The sequence below is a fragment of the Sorex fumeus genome, unplaced genomic scaffold, assembly GCF_029834395.1.
Source record: "Sorex fumeus unplaced genomic scaffold, SorFum_2.1 ptg000130l, whole genome shotgun sequence".
Lineage (NCBI taxonomy): Eukaryota > Metazoa > Chordata > Mammalia > Eulipotyphla > Soricidae > Sorex > Sorex fumeus.
This window is the reverse complement of record NW_026606187.1, coordinates 250643-270215: the sequence shown is the minus strand read 5'-3', so window position 1 is coordinate 270215 and position 19573 is coordinate 250643. Positions and strand designations below refer to the sequence as shown.

The 19573-nt window shown below is 56.9% G+C and overlaps 2 protein-coding genes across 3 annotated transcripts; one reads left to right on the top strand and one right to left on the bottom strand.

Annotated features, from left to right (window-relative positions):
• The first annotated feature begins 4373 nt into the window (after positions 1–4373).
• DOC2A (double C2 domain alpha) lies at positions 4374–10481 on the top strand. The gene is made up of 11 exons (XM_056138768.1): positions 4374–4439; positions 4747–5024; positions 5135–5214; positions 5387–5461; positions 7523–7632; positions 8696–8822; positions 8894–8953; positions 9029–9192; positions 9285–9366; positions 9440–9536; positions 9638–10481. Exons 2-11 carry the CDS (start codon positions 4760–4762, stop codon positions 9781–9783), a joined length of 1206 nt encoding a protein of 401 aa, XP_055994743.1. The 5' UTR covers positions 4374–4439; positions 4747–4759; the 3' UTR covers positions 9784–10481.
• Positions 10191–19408, bottom strand: INO80E (INO80 complex subunit E). 2 transcript variants are annotated; one of them, XM_056138770.1, is made up of 7 exons: positions 18970–19408; positions 18749–18819; positions 18497–18549; positions 15005–15083; positions 14811–14922; positions 14324–14440; positions 10191–10718 (listed from the first exon to the last, which is right to left on the bottom strand). In XM_056138770.1, exons 1-7 carry the CDS (start codon positions 19048–19050, stop codon positions 10497–10499), a joined length of 735 nt encoding a protein of 244 aa, XP_055994745.1. In that variant the 5' UTR covers positions 19051–19408; the 3' UTR covers positions 10191–10496. The 2 variants fall into 2 exon arrangements, with proteins under 2 accessions (XP_055994745.1, XP_055994746.1); XM_056138771.1 differs by lacking the exon at positions 14324–14440.
• Between the last annotated feature and the right edge of the window lie 165 nt (positions 19409–19573).

Here is a 19573-nt window from a genome sequence, read left to right as displayed (position 1 = left end):
TGACAGTCCCAGGGAATGAAGGGCACCAGTTTACCTGGATCTGGCCCTGGGTCACTCTGCAGTTGTTCCTTGGAGTTAGCTGGGAAAGGAGTCTGGAGCCTTTAACCTTTGCAGCTGATGTTGCAGTTTCCCCAATCGCCTCAAATGAATCCCACTCTCTCATGGAAAAGGCCCTCGGAATCTAAGCAGTGACTCACCCCTCTACTCACGCAGCCAGTGAGCTCTGCGCTCCTGTGGGGTGCGGGGCTTAGAGAGAAGGCCGGGTTTCTGCCCGCAGGGATGGATCCCAGAGGACAGAACTCAGCAGCGCATCCGGAGACAAAGTCCTCCTGGCACTGTCTCCACTGCATTCTAACATGTCTATCACACCTGACTCCGTCAGACCAAGGTGAAGGCCGCATCCACCAAGCCCATCCCTCTGGGTCCAATGGCTCATTTAGTCTCCTAAACCGTCCTGCCTCTAGACACTCACCCTACTCTGATCCTAGTGTCAGTTGAGGAACACCCAAATAGAGAAGCTGTGGCCCTTTCTTTTTATTTTATTTTATTTTTGTTACTATTTTTTGGGGGAGGTCACATCCGGCGATGCACAGGGGTTACTCCTGGCTCATGCACTCAGGAATTTCTCCTGGCAGTGCTTGGGGGACCATATGGGATGCTGGGAATCAAACCCGGGTTGGCCGCATGCAGGCCAAAGGCCCTACCCACTGTACTATTGCTCCACCCCCTCCCTTTCTTTTCTTTTATTTTGTTTTTGAACCACTGGCAGTGCTCAGCAGTTACTCTTGGCTCTGCACTCAGGAACTACTCCTGGCAGTGCTCAGAGGACCATATGGGATGCTGGAGATAGAACCTGGATAGAACATGCGAAGCAAGCGCCCTCCCCATTGTCCTATCGCTCTGGCCCCAGACCTTCTCTTTTCTTTCTGGACTCTCCCTAGGTGATCTCATCCCATTGCACGGCTTTAAATACCATCGATATGCCGGTGACTCACGGATGTATATTTCCAGCCCAGCCCTCTCTGTGCTCTTCTACCAACTTCCTGTTTCATGTCTTTTGTATGCCCAAACACATCTCATCCCAAGAGATCCCAAATGATATGCTTGGTGGTCCTCCCAAAATCTGCTCCTCCTCCCTGCCTGAGTTCACGTTTTGCCTTTCCTGAGATGCCCCTCACAAATACCAGAGTCCTCTGAGACCTCCCCGAACCCTCGCCTGATAAACCTATTGGCTCCATTCCCAGCACAAATCTTAGATCCAGTCACTTCCCACCCTCTTCGTGGCTGAGACATGAGTTCAGTCATGTCTCACCACCTCTTTGGGATCACCGTGATCTGGCTGATTTCCCTCATCACTCCTCCTCAAGCAGGAACGATCCAGAACTCTAGGATCTACTGCTTAAAACCCCAGTGGGAGGCTGGAGTCATCGTGCAGCGGGTAGGGCATTTGCTTCATATGAGGTTCAATCCTCAGCATCCCATATGGTCTCCTGAGCACCGCCAGGAATAACTCCTGACTGCAGCCTGGTGTGACCCCTGAGCATTGCCAGGTGTGGCCCCCAAACAAACAAACAAACCAAAACACACATCCCACCTCAGCCCACAGTCGTTTCCAGGATGCAGGCTGAGCTGCACTTCTTCTTCTGCATGGTCCGGTCCACCCACCGTGGGCTCTCCACTTTGTCCCTAGTGCTGGCCCATCTTCTAGTCCTCTCACCTGACCCTGCTAACTTCTCACTGTCCAGGTCTTGAGCTTAGATACTTCTCCCAAGGAACCTGACCCTGGGGTTTCCCTTCTCTGTGAATCCATCAGCCTCATGGTCATGGGCTCTGTGAGACTAGCCCCCCTAAAAGACTCTGTGGCCGGAAGTTGGGGTCCCCATTCTTATTAGACGCTCAGCAGCTAGGTCTTGCCTGGTACTCTTATTCCCTGTAACTGGCCCCAGTTCACCGTCCTCCAACAGGGCTCTCTGGAGGGGCTGTGGGCCAAGCTCAGCACCCCAAGAGGAGGCAGTGGAGGGGCAGCACCCTGGTGTTCCTCCTGAGGCACCCTCCTCTGATCAAGGCCATTCTCTTTCTGATCCCTAGCTCTTGCTTCTGGAAAGCGTTTTCCTTGACCCCACCCTTCTTATTCTGGAGCTCCCAAAGGGAACTGCCCTTTGCCATGCTTAAGACTGTTAATGGGGCTGGAGCGATAGTAAAGTGGGTAGGGTGTTTGCCTTGCACGTGGCCGACCCGGGTTCGATCCCCAGTATCCCATATGGTCCCCAGCGCACCACCAGGGCTAATTACTGACTGCAAAGCCAGGAGTAACTCCTGTGCACCGCCGGGTGTGACCCAAAAAGAAAAAAAAAATGACTGTTAATGTGGGGCAGGAGAGATAATGCAACAGGTAGGGCGCTTTCCTTTCACTCAGATGACGTGGGTTCAACCCCCAGGAGTGATCTCTAATCGCAGAAGTAGGCCTTGAGCATCACCAGGTGTGGTATAAAACTAAAAAGGTAAAGGTAAAGGTAAAGGCCCTCCCGTTGATCGTCGATTTGCTCGAGCGGGCCCAGTAACGTCTCCGTTGGAGACTTTGTTGTTACTGTGTCTGGCACATACTATGGGTAGAGTGTTTGCCTTATACATGGCCAATCTGGGTTTCATTCCTGGCACCCCAGAGCCCTCCAGAAGTGAGCCCTAAGCAAAACAAAAGACACTGTTTAACTGAACAGGTAATGCGGGCATGAAATGATGAAGGTCGAAAACTACCTCTTTGCTCTTCCTGCCCTCCCCTGCCTCGTAACTCCCTCACAGGTCACCACAGCTGTCACCTTCTTGTACAGCCTTTCAGAACTGAGGGACAAATAGCAAATGCCCAGCACTCCCCTGTTCTCCTCCCCTTTCTCCCAGGACCCTGACCTCAGTCACCAGAACTCTAGTGCTCACCTCACTCTCACTTGCGCCTCACCCAGCCTCTCCCTCTGTCAAGGCCACATATGTTCTTTTTTTCTTTTTTCTTTCTGGGTCACACCCAGCAATGTTCAGGGGTTACTCCTAGCTCTGCATTCAGGAACTACTTCTGGCGGTGCCCGGGGGATGCTGGGAATCGAACCCGGGTCAACCGCGTGCAAGACAAACGTCCTACCTGCTGTACTATCGCTCTAGCTCCTACATATGATTTCATGGTATAAAATTGTGTCATTGTGTCATAGCTGTAGATGGCTGACCCTGTCCCTAGACTATGGGTGCCAGGTTGTTTCTAATTATTTCTCATTCTAAACATAGTGATAAACACTGAACTTCTATTACTTCCTATTGATTTCAAATCACAGTGTTTGTTTTTTGGGGGGTTACATTTTGTGGGTCTCAGAGCTTAGCTCTGCGCTCAGGGATCACTGCTGGAAGTGCTTTGAGGGACCATATGGGATGCGGGGGATTGAACCTGTGCAGCCAAGCGCTCTACCCACTGTCCTACTGCTCCCGCCCATGAACCCACAGTATGACTTGGTGATGCCAACTTGTTCCAGGTCCTTTGCTGGCAAACTCTGCTCATTGTGCACTTTCCGGAGGAGGGGAAACAGGTATGGTCATGGCGAATGGGCTGTCAGAGTTGGGTCTGACTGCACAGCAGGTCCTGGAAGGAAGTTGCCGCGGGAGGCCCAGAGGCCTGAGGGGTCCAGAGTGTTCCAGAAACTGCAAGGATAGTATGCCAGCCTGTGACGGGAGTGGAAGGCGAGGGAGAGGGATGCAGGGTTTCCACGGAGGGCTCTGCAGGGGCATGCATGTGTAGGGCAAGTTTAGGGCTGAGAGCAGAGGCTGGAGTCTCAGACAGGTGGTACGGTCCCGTGAGAGATGAAGCCTGTGCGCTCCGCCTCGGCCTGACCTGACACCCTCCGGCCTCAAGGACAGAAGGGGAGCTGTCATGCTGAGGAAGGGGACACTGGCTTTAGGACTGGGGGGGTGCACAAGGAGCAGAGAAGAACAGCCAACGGGAGGCGGGGTGGGGAGGTCACAGCCCGGAAGTTCCTGAGGGGCCCCAGGGGTCCCGGGGAGACTCAGGCCAGCGGCTGGGGGGATGGGACCGCGTCCCCGCCGGGCCCCCGGTCACTGCGGTGCTTTAGGCCCCGCCCCGCAGTCCCGCCCCCACGGAGCAGGCGGGGGGGGCGCGTCCCCCCCTCGGCGCTCTGCGGGGGTGGGGCCTGCGGGGGGGGGGGGAGCCGCGTCGCCATGGCAACCAGCGGTGGTCGGGCCCGGGGGACCCCGGGGCCCCGGCGTCGCGGGCGGGGGCGGGGGCCCGGGTCTCCCTGGCGGCGCTCGCGGGGTGGGGGGTGCGCGAAGTTGCGGGGTCCGGGCGCGGGTGTGAGCTCCGCGGCGCCCCCTCCCCGCCGCCGCCGCCGCCGCCGCCGCCGCCCGCGCCCCCCGCGCCGCTGCGCACCTGTTGGCGCCCGAGACAGGTGCGGGGGCCGCGGGCGCGGGGCAGCGCGGGGCGCCGGGCGCGCGTGTGTGACGGCGGGGTCCCCGCGTCGGGCGGCGGGGCCCGGGGGCCGCGGGAGCGCCGGGGGCGAGGCGCGCGCGGGCGCGGAGGGGCCGGAGCCGCAGACAGAGGAGGGGCCTGGGGCAGCGCCCGGCGAGGCGGGTGGGCGAGGCCGAGCCGAGCACCCGCGAGGGGGCCGCGCGCTCGTCGGCGTCGTCGTCGTCCCGGACCAGGGCGGTGGCCGGCCGGAGGGCTGGAGCGGGCGCTCACGCTCGCCCCCTCCCCAGCCAGGGCGGCTGCATGAGGGGCCGCAGGGGTGACCGCATGGCCATCAACATCCAGGAGCACATGGCCATCAACGTGTGCCCCGGGCCCATCCGCCCCATCCGCCAGATCTCCGACTATTTCCCCCGCCGGGCGGCCGGGCCCGAGGGGGGCGGCAGGGGCTGCGCCGAGGGCCCGGCGGGGCTGGCGCCGCTCGCCCTGGCGCCCCCCGCCGCGCTGCTGGGCGCCACCACGCCGGAGGACGGGGCCGAGGTGGACAGCTACGACTCGGACGACACCAGTGAGTCGGGGGGCGGCGGGCCGGGCTGGCGGGCGGGGCGGGGGCCGCGGCCCGGGGCTGCTCCCGGGGACACACCTGTGTGAACGCGGCCGCCGCCTTCCCTCCCCCAGCCGCCCTGGGCATGCTGGAGTTCGATCTGCTGTACGACCAGGCCTCCTGCACGCTGCACTGTAGCATCCTCAGAGCCAAGGTGGGCACCCGCGCCCGGGGGCTGGCCCTCCCCTCCCCTCCGCCTCCCCGGCCCGGCCCCCTCCCCCACCCCCCGCAATGCACCTTTCTTCCCGGCGCTCCACGCCCCGCTCCGAGGAGCCAGCCTCGCCAAGAGTGGGAGCTCACGACCCCTCCCCACCCCTGCTCTCTAGGGCCTCAAGCCCATGGACTTCAACGGCCTGGCGGACCCCTATGTCAAGCTGCACCTGCTGCCGGGAGCCTGCAAGGTACGGCTGGCTCCTCTCTCCCTCGGCCTCCGGTCTCTGCCCCGCTGTCTCCCCCCAGCCCTTCAGTCCCCTCCTTGATCGCTTCCTCAGTTTCCCTCAGTCCCCTCCTCAGTCTTCCCCTCAGTCTCCTCCAATCTCCTCTTCAGTCTCCCCCTCAGTCTCTCCATCTCCCACTTAGTCTCCTCAGTCCCCTCCTCAGTCTCCCCCTCAGTAGCCCCCTCAAGCTCCACTCAGTCTCTGTTTCCCACTCAGTCCCCTCCTCAGTCTCCTCCTCAGGCTCCCCCTCAGTAGCCCCCTCAAGCTCCACTCAGTCTCTCCCTGTTTCCCACTAGTCCCCTCCTCAGTCTCTCCCTCAGTAGCCCCCTCAAGCTCCACTCAGTCTCTCCCTGTTTCCCACTCAGTCCCCTCTTCAGTCTCCCCCTCAATCCCCTCAGACTCTCCAGTGTTCCCCTCCGTCTCCTTCCCTGCTCAGTGCCCTCCTCATCTTCCTGTTTCCCCCACAACCCCCTCCTCAGATTCCTCCTCAGTCTTCCCTTCAGTCCCATCCTCAGCCTCCTCCTCCATCTCCCCTTCAGTCTCTCCCATTCAGTGTCTTCTCAGTCCATCAGTTCCCCTCCTCAATCTTCCCCTCAGTCCCTCCTCAGTCTTCTCTAGTCTCCTCCTCTGTGCCCTCCTCAGTTTCCCCTCAGTTCTTCTCACTTTTTCTGTTTCCCCCTCATTCCCTGTTTTGGTCTTTTCCTGTTTGCCCCAAAGTCATCTCAATATCCCCATCAAACTCCTCCTCAAACTCCTGTCTTCCCGTCAGTCTCCCACTCTGTCTCCTCAGTCCCCTCAGTCCCCGTGACTCCTCCTCAGTTGTTTCTATTTCCCCCATCTTCTCCTCAGTCCTCTCTTCATTCTCCCTTCAGTCTCCTCTCAGTCCCCTCCTCAGTCTCCCCTCAGTCTTTTCCTGTTTTCCCCTCAGCCCCCTCCTCAATCTTCCTCAGACTCCTACCCCTCAGTCTCCTCCTGTCTCTCCCCTCCTCATTCTCTTCAGTCTTCCCCTCAGTCTCTCAGTCTCCCTGTCCCCACTCAGTCCTTTCAGTTTTCTCCCTCAGACTCCTCTTTTCCTGTCCTAGCCAGGACCCCTCTTCACTCTTTTCCTGTTTCCCCCTCAGTCCCCTCCTCAGCCTCCTCCTGTCTCCACCCCCCCATCTCATCCTCAATTTTCACCTGTTTCCCTTTCAGTTTCTTCCTCAGTCTCCCCCCAGTCCTTATCTCAGTGGTTTCCTCAGTTTCCCCTTCAGTTCTCTCCTCAGTCTCCCCCAGTCCCCTCCTCAGTCTCCCACTGTCTCTTCACTCCCCTCTTCAATCTTGAGACTCCTCCCACACAGTCTCTTCCTCAGTCTTTGTCTCGGTTTCTACTTGTCTTTTCCTCAGTTTTCCCCAGTCTCCTCAGTTTCCTGCTTGCAACTCAGTCTCCTGTTCTTCCTCTCAGCTGCCCTGCATCAGTCCATTCCTGTCCGCTTCCTCAGTTTTCCCCTCAGTCCTTTCTTCAGTTCCCCACCTGTCTCCTGCTCAGTCTCCTCCAGTCTAGTCTCCTCAGTTCCCTCCTCAATCTCCCCTTAGTCACTTCTAGTCTTACCCGCAGTCTCCTCAATCTCCCCATTTCTTCTTCAGCTTCCTTTCTCCTTCCGTCCCCTCCTCTGTCTCCCACTTAAGTCGCCTTCTCAGTCTCCCACTCAGTCGCCTCAATTTCCCGGAGACTCCTCTCCTCAGTTTCTTCCAGTCTTCTCAGTCTTTTTCCTCAGTTTCCTCATCAGTCCCCTTCTCAATCTCCACCCCCCCAACCTTCTTCCAGTCTTTTCCTGTTTTTACCTCAGTTTTGCTTCCCCTGTCAGCTACCCAGTCAGTCCCCTCCTCAGTTTTCTCCTCAGTTCCCACCCTGTCCCCTGCTCAGTCTTCTGTTTTTCCTCCTCCTCACTTTCCCACTCAGTTGCCTCTACAATCTCCCCCTTAGTCTGCTCTAGTCCCCTTCTTGATCTTGTCCGTGTGTCCTGGAGCACCTCTCCACCCCCGCAGGCCAACAAGCTGAAAACGAAGACTCAGAGGAATACGCTGAATCCCGTGTGGAATGAGGACCTGACCTACAGCGGGATCACGGATGATGACATCACCCACAAGGTGCTCAGGTGAGGGCGCCCTTAGCCTGTGACAGCTGGTATGGTTGCTTGTCTTCCTCCACAAAGGCTGTCAGTTGCTCAAGATCTCAGTGGCTCCCAGTCCATCCCCTACGGCAGCAGGTCTCTTGCCCAGGCACCCATTTCCCCAGACCCCCAACAGCGACTGCCCTCTTCAGTGCCTGCCCGAATGGCTCCTTCTGGGAGAGCATTTCCTGGGGCTTCAGCAGCTGAAACCTCATCCACCTTCTGAGATTTCACCTCCTGAAAGCTTTCTTTGGTTCCCCCAAATTCTTCAGAGAACCCCAACTTAGGACATAGCTAGATATTAGAGCTCTTGTTTCCCATGACCCCCATAGCAGCTCTAAGGAGCTAAATTAGGGTGTCACTAGCCCTGTCCCCTTGCTCTCAGCACTCAGGAGCTCCAGAAGGGCCTGTACAAGGGCATGCGCAGGGCTGTGCTTCTCAAGGCTTCCCCTGGGGTGGGGGTGGGGGGATGGAGGTGGGAGGAAAGCAGGAAGCGGAAAGGCTGGCCCCACATTTTGCTGTGAGAATGAGGTTCCCCTCTCCAATGGCTTTATTGCAAGAGGAGACAGCCATACTGCATTTTCACATCGATTTTGCTAGATCCTTTTAGAAATGAGTTTCCAGCAGCTCTGGAAGTGGAACGCACTAGTGCCTTTGATAGTCAGGAACTAAGCAGAGGTAGGTTAACCAGGTCACTTGCTCACGGACACGCAAGTACCTGACAAGGCTGAGCTTTGGCAGCCCCATGTGACACAACTGCCCAAGTGACTGCCGCAAGGGGATGAAGTGGAAACAATCACTTCTCACGGGACTTGTGTCTCCCCAGGCTTGGCTTTGGTCTATGCACAGAAAAGGAGGTGTGGGGTTGAGGCACATGGACCCAGGTTCTATTCCCAGAGAGTGCCATCCTCAGGCACCAACAGCCTGGTGCTGCTGTTAGAGGCCCCTGAGCATTGCTTGGGAGCACCCCTAATAAAGGGGACAGACATGTCAGAGGTGTGAGCCTCACACCCCACATCAGGTGGCCCTGACCCCAGTTCCCTGCCAGGATCTCTGTCTGTGACGAGGACAAGTTGAGCCACAATGAATTCATTGGGGAGATCCGTGTACCCCTCCGCCGCCTCAAGCCTTCCCAGAAGAAGCATTTTAACATCTGCCTGGAGCGCCAGGTCCCGGTCAGTCCAGGTGTCTGTGGGAGGGACCCCACGGAGGCCAGATGCCCAGAACTTTTTCTTTGTATTCTTAGCTGGCTTCACCCTCCTCCATGTCGGCAGCCCTGAGAGGCATCTCATGTTACCTGAAGGAGGTGAGGGCGTGCCCGGGAGCATGGCTGGGCGGGATGTGGAGAGGCTGCAGCTGACCCATCATGTCTGCCCTGCAGCTGGAACAGGTGGAACAAGGGCCAGGGCTGCTGGAGGAGCGCGGACGCATCCTGCTGAGCCTCAGTTACAGCACGCAGCGCCGGGGGCTGCTGGTGGGCATCCTACGTTGTGCCCACCTGGCTGCCATGGATGTCAATGGCTACTCAGACCCCTATGTCAAGACGTGAGCCCTTGCCCTGTCCAATGCCCCTCCGCATCCCCCCCGCCCCCGCCATTTCTAGCCCTGACAGCTGTACCCTGCCTCTGCCCTGGCAGATACCTGCGGCCCGATGTGGATAAGAAATCCAAGCATAAGACCTGCGTGAAGAAGAAGACACTAAACCCGGAGTTTAATGAGGTAATCAGGGACAGGGCCCGGTGGGTTTGGGTAGGGGCAGCACTGCCTGAAAGGTGGGCTTTGTCTGGTCCAGGAGTTCTTCTATGAGATGGAGCTCTCTGCTCTAGCCACCAAGACGCTGGAAGTCACGGTCTGGGACTACGACATTGGCAAATCCAATGACTTTATCGGTGAGGGAAAAGTCTGGGTGGGTAAGGGTGGGGGGACAGTGCTGGGGGGTAGGGGGGTAGTGAGCAGGGTCTTGACTTTGCTATTTGTGCCTGCTTTCCAGGTGGCGTGTCCCTGGGGCCAGGAGCCCGGGGGGAGGCCCGGAAGCACTGGAGCGACTGTCTGCAGCAGCCGGATGTGGCCCTGGAGCGCTGGCACACCCTGACCAATGAGCTGCCGCCAGCAGCCGGGGCGCTTTCCTCAGCCTGAGGTGGGCAGAGGCCTCCAGCACATGCCCTTGGCCCAGGGCCTGGCCCCAAGCCCTTCGCACGAGTGTGTTGCACGTTTACATGGGGCGCACGCCCCGCCCTGCACTACCTGTCTTATTTTGTGAGAGTCTCCGTGACCGTGGGTCTGTCTTCTTGTGAGGGACTGTGGAGATCTGTATTCACATATGCAAACTTCCTCCTGCCTGACTCGCTACTTCGCAAATATGCAAACCTCCCATCCTGTGCCCCCCCACCCCTGGGGGTCCGGTCAGTGCCCCCGCAGGCTCCAGCTGCTGCTCCTTTCTCCTGCCTCTCCAGGCTGCCCCATCCCCTTCCCTACACAGGGAAGAGGATGGATTAGGGGGGGTTTGGAGGAGGAGAATTTCCAGACAAGCAAAGGACAAAATAAACCGGAGCCACTCCTTTAATAGAGAATCTTCATTAAGAACACCTCGCCCTGTACAGCTGCCCTCTACAGGGGCCACCACAAGGTCTCTGTCCCTCTCAAGGGGACAGATGCTCCCGGCCACTCCCTCCAAGTACTGTCCCGATGGGGCCGGGATGGGAGCACAGGGCCCCTGTCCCCTGGTGAGGGTCACCTCCCGGGGACATCAGTGCATGTTTACGCCTTTTCTGATTGTGTCAGTGGCCGTAGCATGGCAACTGGGCATCAATAAATGAATAAACGTCTCTGCGGAAGCTGTGCTCTTGGCCTCACTCCGGGATGTCAATCACCAGGTCATCATCCCCATCCAGGGCATCATCCCCGCTGCCGGCATCGCTGAACATCTGCTGAGGGACGGAGCTCAGGATCGTGGGAGGGGGCATTTTGGGGGGGGGCAGTGGGGCCAGGGATGCCCCCACCCCAGCCCCAGCCCCCCGGCCTGGGAAAGTCAGCGGGCCTCCCACCGGGCAGTCAGGAGGCCCCACGGCCATCTGCAGTGGGGGAAGAAACACAGGGAGGGCTGTTCAGGGAGGTGCTGGGGTTTTCGGGGGGCTGGCGCAGCCCCTGAATGCAGTTCTGGGGGGGTGGGCAAAGATACACCCAGGGTAAGTGAACACAGCCAGGCCAGCTCATACTGGAATTGGGGGCTTGCCTGCCCCACCTCAGCCCCTTAAGAGCCTCAAGTGACTGGGGGTGCATGGCAGTGATGGAGGTGAGATGAAGGGGGGCCGTCTTACAGGACATCAGCAGAGATGGCCGGGGACAGCGCTGGAGCCAGAGTCCGCTGGGAACCCCTGGCTCCCTCTTCCTACTGGGGCTCACTGGGCTGGTTGGGGGGGCTGTCATAGGTCTGCACCACCCCCCCGCTGGGAGGCAGTTAACTCCCAGAAGTCAGAAGGGCCCCTCCTCGGGATCCCTGCAGCCAGTGACCTGGACCAGGCCGTCCTCTCAGCTCACCTGGGCTGCGGTACCAGCCTCCTAACGGGACTCCCTGCCTTCAGCCTCTCCCCGATCCGGCTCCGCCTCCACACTGCAGCCGGAGTGAGCTCTCTAAAACACAAACCTCTGCGCGTCACTCTCTGTGCTGCCCCGACCGCAGCGCGCCTGAGGACAGGCTGTCCTTCCTCCTGGAGTGGCCCTGGGGTCTGCTCAAGACTCTAGCCCACCCTGCTGTGCACTTTGCCAGCTCACTTCTGTATGTCTGACATTCCACCCCCTAAGGACAGAGGTGAAGCTACTGGCCTGAGAAGGAAACCTACTCTGGAACAGAGTCCTGCGGAAAGAGGCTTGTGGGGACCCCCGACCCCCTAATTCCTGACCCTAGGACACTGCGGGAGCCCCTACCCTCTGCTGCTCCTGGGGGGCAGAGGTTGCTAGAGCAGAGCAGAGCCAACTGCAAGAGTCTGCCATGGCTGAGACAAGAGGCGCAGCTCCAAGCAGCACCCCTGCACCCAGTACCAGGCCACTGTGGGCAGATACTGTGAGTGGAAAGGGAAGCTCCTCTGTCTGTCCCTCTCATCTGACTGTCCTCCCCTGGCTGTCCCCCCTCCCCGTCCCCCTCCTCCAACTGTCGTCCTCTGGCTGTCCTCCTCTGGCTATTTCTCCACTCCATCCTTATCCCCTGGCTCTATCCTGGCGTGGACTTGCTCGATGACCTCTTCAGTGACACCAAGAGGAGAGGAAATTTATCTACAGCTTACTAGGGACCAAGGCCTGGGCGCCGTGTTTTCTTTCCCTGAACTCACTTATTTCCTTTTCCATTTTTAGGCCACACCAGGGCCTCAAAGCAAGTGCTCAGGGTTTACTCCTGGCTGTGCTGAGGGATCACACAGGGGGGTCTTGGGCATCACTTACCCACTGCGCTATCACTCTGGCCCCCCTTAACTCACTTTATCCCCAGCAACCCCCGCTGAAGGGAAGCTAAGGCCAAATGGCAAGCACAGGTCATGTGACGAGAAATGGAGAGTTGGGATTCAAACCTGGGAGCTGAGGACCAGGCTGTGAACGACCTGTTCAGCCTTCACAGTTTTCCCTCCTCTGCTGAGATCAGCTCCTCTGGTCCCCTCAGCCAGCACCCCGGAGACTTGTGACACCCTCTCCTCACAGCACTGTCCCGGTTCCTTCCTTCCTTCTCCAATGTTTTCCCTTGCCCCAGCCCCAACATTTCCGCCGTGTTACCGTCATTGTGGTGGCAGCTAGGAAATGTCCACATCTTCCCTACCCAAAACCCAAACGAGCTGACCACTGCTGTCAGGCCTTTCCCACCGACCCCCTTTCAGCCAACATCTTCTCCCCGACATGCCCTGACCCCTGACCTCTGTACTTCAAGATATAATCTGAGTAGGACTCTTCAAACTACTCTACCTCATACCTCTGCCCATCTGCGCCAGGCGACACTTAGCACTAACTAGCCCAAAAGGTCAAAAGCAAAACCTCTGATCCGTACAGAGAAAGGGCAGCTGGCAGGGCAGAGACTGAGCTACAGAATTCACACTAAGGACCACCATCAGCGCCAGAATCTGGGGTCATCAGCGCCCCCAACTGCAGAGCTGTCCAGGATGGTTCCTGCCTGGGGCACTGCCGTCCCTGGGTCTCATCTCTCTGGGACCACTGCAGCCGCCTTCTTCCTCCCATTCTCATGCAGGCCCCACCTGCAGTCACCTCCCACACATCTTTCCAAGTACACAGCCAGGTGTTCAGGCTCACCAGAGCCCATGGTTTCACATCATCAGTTTCTCCGGACCAACTCCTCTTTCCTCCCAAACCTGCTCTCCCAAGTCAGCTGGGCAAGTGCCGTAGCCTGGAGTCTTCCTGGCTTCTGCTCTTATAGCTCACACAATCTTCCTGGGGCTCCTTCAAAACACATTAGTGACCCACCGCTCAGCCTCTCCTATGCTTACTGTGCTAGTGCTTACGGCAGCAACCTCCTGCCCGACACTGCTCACCCCCACAGAAGGCCAAAGATCTTGTCCCCATGGAACTCAGACTAGAATTGTTCTCTGTCCTACCTCTCCAGTGCCTCATTCAGCAAAGCTCCAGCCTTTTTTTTTTTGCTTGCTTTTTTCTTTTTGGGTCACACCAGTCGATGCACAGGGGTTACTCCTGCCCTGGCACTCAGGAATTACTCCTGGCAGTGCTTGGGGGACCACATGGGATGCTGGGGATCGAACCCAGGTTGGCTGCATGCAAGGCAAATGCCCTACCCGCTTTTTTTTTTGGGGGGGTAGGGGGGGGGGGTAGAGGCACACCTGGCAATGCTCAGGACTTATTCCTGGGTGAGCCTGGGGGACCACATGTGGTGCTGGGGATCGAACCCAGGTCAGCTGTGTGCAAGGCAGGTGCCTTCCCCACTGTCCATACTGCTCTGGCCCCAAACCCTAAGCCTTTATACCACCACAAGGCCTAAACATGGGCTTGCCTCTCACTTCCTCTTACTACATGGGATCTCTTCCTAGTCTCTGAACACACGAAACACACTCCTCAGGGCCTCCGCATGTTCTGAGAGCCACATGGCCGGATCCCATTTCTCTCAAGAACATCCCTGAGCACCCATGCCTGAACATCACCGCCATCTACACGGTGCTTCCTATCCTCTGCGTGCTGCCATGTGCCAGCCGCGATGCTAATTTCTCCCGTCTAGTCTCTGCCTCCTGGGCAGCACGTTCCCTACCCAATGGCCAGGGGTTTTGTGTCTTGGTGGCATGAGGACGGGGCCTGGCTCTTAGCACGTACTGCAGACACACGCCCTCAGGTAGCCTGTGCTCTGAGCATTCATTTGACAGACACAACTAGGAGACCGTGCACGAGTGGTTTTTAATGGTGAAGCTTTGCTGATGCTAGAACCCACTTCACTGCATGGCATCACAGACCCCGACCTGTGAAAACTAAGACTGACCCCCAGCTGCACTGCAGTGGCGAAAAGCATCTTCATCCAAACCCCACCCAAGCTGGTCCTGCCTCCGATCCGTCTCCACACTAAGCCTGGGAGTCAGGTCTTCTCTAATCCAGCCCTCGGCTCAGCCCCCAGCCCCTCAAGCCTCCCTCAGCTGGCCTCCTGCCGTTCGGGCCCCTCCCTAACACCCCCAAATCAGGGTACCTTGAGTTTCCGGGGCAGGCGGGGCCGTTTCTCCCGCTTGGGCCTCAGGGGGCTGGGCTCGGGCAGCTGCAGGGCCAGGCAGTCAGAAGGGAATGGGGGGTAGGGGGGGGAAGCCAGCTGCGGACGGGAGTGGGGATGGAGATGGGAATGGATGGATCGGGTGGGGGTGACGGGAAGAAATGCAAACAGGAGGAAGAATGGAAAAACAAGAGATGGTGATGAGTGTGGCTCCTGAGAACGCAAGGGCAGGGGACAGCAGCAGGACTTCGTCCTGGGGTCTGCTCTCCTCAGGCATACCTGACCCCCGTGACCAGAGAGATGGGCAGGCCCCACTCATTCCCCTTCAAGGGGCCTTGCTGGCCACACCCAGGCAGATGTCCCCAGATTTGGCCAGTCATACCCTGAGGCCTGGACCCTCTGCCCAAGGAATGCCCGCCTTTTCCCCAGATAGCTCAGTCACCATTGACCACCCGTGACCCCGACTCACCGAGCTCAGGTATGGGGAGGGGGCCCCGGAGGCCTGAAGGGGAAACCCTGTTGAAGGAGGCAGGGAGAGGCTGGAGGGGGAGGGAGTACCCCCCAGTGGAGGGCTTCTCTTCCTGAAGAAAGGACAGGGGAGGGTCAGTGGGAACTAGGAAGTGCGTGTCCCCCCCCCCGCCCCCAATGATGGCTTCTCCTCACCTCTTGGGGGCTGGTGTGTCCGACAACTTGGGCGTCCCCTCCGTCTCGCTGTTATCTGAGGACGCAGTGGCATCTGAGTCTGTGAGAGGAAGGCTGGTAAGCATGCAGGCGGCGGGGGTAGGTCCCTGTAAGGGCTCCAGGGAACTGATGTGTTAGTCTCCTTCCTCTCAGGTGACACATCTGTCGGGCACTCGCCCTGTGCCAGGGGTCGAGTGGGCACTTGATTCCCCACCATGTCTCCTAACTGCCCCAGGGGAAGATGACGCTCTCTCACTCTCACTGTTCTCCCATTGTTCATCGATTTGCTCGAGTGGGCCCAGTACCATCTCCATCGTGAGACTTGTTACTGTGTTTGGCGTATTGAATACGTCACGGGTAGCTTGCCACGCTTTGCTGTGCGGGCGAGATGCCATCACTTCTATTTTCTAGATGATACTGGTGAGCTTCAAGGTTGGCACTTTAACTCAGGTCTCCAACTATTTTGGGTTACATCCGACGTTGCACAGGGGTTTGAGAACTAACGGTGGGGAACATCAGGCTGGGTGTGATCGGGTTTATATTTGAGGTCGTTTTGGGGTTGGAGAGGTGAAAATACTTAGCATGTGATTGTGCCATCGTGGTGGCACATGCACTCAGGAATTACTCCTGGCAGTGCTTGGGGGACCATATGGGATGCTGGAAATTGAACCCGGGTCAGCTGCATGCAAGGCAAACACTCTACCCGCTGTGCTATCACTCCAGTCCCCAGTCTCCAACTTATTAACTTATTGATCTTAATCTGTCTGGTATTTACAGTCTGTCCCCCACACCCCACTTCCGGTGGACCTGGGCCTCTTGTAGCAGAGCCTGAGCTCCCGCGCTCTGAGTCATCAACCTGGTCTTACAATCCTCCTTACTCACCTCTGTCTTCAGCGTCGTCCTGTTCCACTTCCCACCTAGGGGCCTTTCAAGGCACCCCTCAAAGCTGGCCCACTGCTCTCCAGTTGTACAAGGTTAGGCCGGCCACCACAATGGCACAATCACATGCTAAGTATTTTCACCTCTCCAACCCTAAAACGACCTCAAATATAAACCCGATCACAACCAGCCTGATGTTCGCCACTGTTAGTTCTCAAAGCACATCGTTTAAGTCTGGCCTGAACCTGCCTTTCTGGTCTCTCAATCAAACCATTCCCTTTTTATCAGCGCCCTACAACCATAGGTCCGCAGTGGAAAAAGGTTGGAAAACACTGCTTCACCTTATAATTACTTATTTTCTTTTTCTTGGCCATACCTGGCAGTGCTCGGGGCTTAGCCTGGCTCTATGCATAGGGATCACTTCTAGAGGGCTAGTGGGACCATATGGGGTGCTGGGGATCAAAGCTATGTTGGTCACTTGCAAGGTAAATCAAATCCCCTATCCACTTTGCCTCTCCCCCACTACCTATTAGAAATTCCCTCATCCAATTAAAACAGCCCATTATTCATTTAATAAATAACCACTACATGTGATGCACGCTGTCCCCAATTCTCTGCTCATAGTTAAGCAGCATATTAAAGCCACCTGAAAAATCTTCCAGAACTCCTCAGTTCCAACAAATTATTCGATCTCTCAGAACTCTTTTCATCGGTTAGGGTTCTCCTCGCCACCCTAAAGCTTGCCACTGTGGGTGCCTCGCTGATCAGACTCTGGGTTCCTCCAAATGGTTAAGTGGTGACAATAAACCTTACTCTGTGAATATGGCGGGTTCTTATCCTCATCTGATGTCTTCTCAAACTTGAAATTAATCGAAAGACCAATTGGAAGGGGGAGGAAGGCCAGGAGAAGAAACACGTTTTGCTATGACTGGCTTGAGTTGACTCCTGTCTAACTCTCTGTTTAAAAAAAATTTTTTTTACAAAAACAAGTAGTCTGGCTGGTGTTTGCCGACACTGGCCGTAGACCAATGTTTATAAGAATGTATGTGACATGTTTTATGAGGGGCCCCATTCTTGAACGGGTCACAAATATCCAGGTTAGGGCTTCTCAAGCTGTGGATCTCAACTCATCAGTGGGTCATGAATTCAACTGGTTTCCCACTAGCATGAAAATGCAGCAGGAATACAGGTCAGTGGAAAAGGACATGCCCTTCAAGATGAGGTCCTAGGTTCACCTAGGAACCACAGTTGGGGGGAAAAAGCAGGAAAAATATGAAAATAAACCGGTAACACTGACTTTAACATTGTTTAACTATATCCCGCTGCAAATGGGAACACTTACCAAACAAGCAGTGCTGTAGAATGTCACAAATAGTCACTGAACACTGCCTGGTGTGCTTCAGTCCTGTCCTTACTCCTGTCTGGTCTCACCTCTGGTACTCCCTCTGCCTGGGGAACCCTTCAGAATATCTTCAGGAGACTGGCTGCTTTTTATCTAGGCTGCAGCACAGACATTACTTCCTAGAAAAAGCCTTTCATGAACATCCTACTGGGATGCTGCCTGCCACTTTTTTTTCCCCCCGCTTGCTTTTTGGGTTATACCCAGTGATGCTCAGGAGTTACTTGTGGCTCTGCACTTAGTTATTAATCCTGGTGGTGTTCAGGAGACCATATGCGATGCTGGAGAGCAAACCTGGGTCAGACCAGTGCAAGGCATACACCCAACCTGCTGAACTATTGATCTGGGTTCACACCACCTTATTTTGGATGGCAGACAAACTAAGGATGCTTTTTACATTTTTTTAAATAGGTGGATGGGGGGACCTAATTCTAGTGAAAGTCACATGGAATTCAAATTTCTGTGTCCATAGTGTTTTTTTTGGTTTTGGGGTCACACCCGACAGTGTTTAGTTCTTACTCCTGACTTTTTGGTCAAAAGTCACTCCTGGTGGCCTCAGGACCACATGGGATGCTGGGTATCGAATCCAGGTTGGCAGTGTGCAAGACAAGATAGCCCTATCTGCTGGACTATCTCTCTGTCCACTATTTTGTTTGCTTTTTAGGAGAAACACATGGCACTGTGCTCAAGGATCTCTCAGGGATTCCCTCTGGCAGGCTCCAGGGCCATATGGGGTTGCCAGAGTTTAAACCTGTGTCAACCGTATGCAAGGAAAGTGAGCTATCAATTGTACTGTCTCTCTGGCCGCCCTGCAAAGTCTGAAATATTTGTTCCTTCACAAAAGTTTATTAGCCCCTGCTCTATGACAGCATTACTGCATGCTCTGATTTTACTCCTCTCAAGTCCTTATTGCTATCTAAATTTCTAGTTTACTTCCCTGCATACTTATTACCTTCAACTAGCAGACGTATTTGAAAGAGCCAATTTTGGTTTCTACTATAGTCCCTGTGCAAAGTTCAGAGCCTGGAACACAGTAGCTGCTCAATAAATAGCCGGAGGACAGACTGATAGAGGTGGAGGTTTAAGAATAACTTGAGGCTCTTTCAGCTGCCACAGCCTACCAAGGAGGGGCCCCGGGAAACCTGCAGAAGTGTCCGGAGCCAAGTCCTCTACCAAGTTCTCATGACTTTGCTCACCAGAAGAGTCTTCATCCACGTTCTCGTACTGCAGAAGTCGGTCCAAGAGGAAGCTGCGGGGGTGAGGGGTGGACACAGGGAAAGCAGTGGTTTTACTCCCTCCGCACCAATTCTGTTCTGAGCCCTGGACCCTCGGAACAAGCAGCCGGGTAGGCACCAGGCCCTTGTGGGGACCCGGGCCAGGGTGGGGGTTGCAACCTGACCCACAGGATACTCATCACCCGGGGGTCCTCCCTCCCCGCCCCATCTCACCTCTTGTCGCGGGACACCTTCAGCAATTTCCTCTGTGCCTTCCTCAGTTCCTCCTGGAAGCACTCGTGTTCCTGTATCGGGTAAGTGCGCTGAGCTAACGGCCGTCCGGAAAGGGGCCGGGAGCACGGGGGCACGTCACCCCACTCCCTCTGCACGTGGGTAAACTGAGGTCCGACTGGCACCAGGCCTCATCCCTCCCAGCTCCCCACCTCAGCACTCACGTAGATGAGGAACTTGAGCTTCCGCTTCAGGTTCCGGTATTTCTTCTTGTAGTCCACTTCGCCGTCCGCCGGCCCGTTCATGACCTGCCCGGGGAGCGCGGTCCCAACGCCGCTTCCCCAGCCGGAGCCGGCGGGCCTCTCACGCCTCTATTTCCGGAGACTCAGCGCCGCCGCGGCCGTTGGGACTACAACTCCCGGCGTGCCCCGCGCGCGGGGCGGGGCCGCACCGGCGGCCCGCCGGGGAAATCCCGGGAAAGGCGCGTCGCTTCCAGGGCTGCGGCGAAGATGGCGTCGCGGCGACGCGGTGACGTCACAAAGATGGCGGGAGCTGCAAGGCGGCCTGGTTCTGAGCGTGCTTAGCGATTTGAGGCCACGCGGTTGCCCCCACCCCAGGAACACAGGCCTTCAAGAGAGGCCGCCCCTCTCCGTCGTTCCTGGCAAATAACGGCGGCCCGGCGGGCGCCCGGGACCCAGGTCGGAGGCAGAGGCGCGAGTTGATTACGTTACGCGAACGCTTGCTCTCGCAGCGCCGGTTTCTAAGTTGAACCTTCGCGACGATCTGCTAAGGAAAGGCAGGGGCCGCGAAGCCCATCGACTCCCGGGA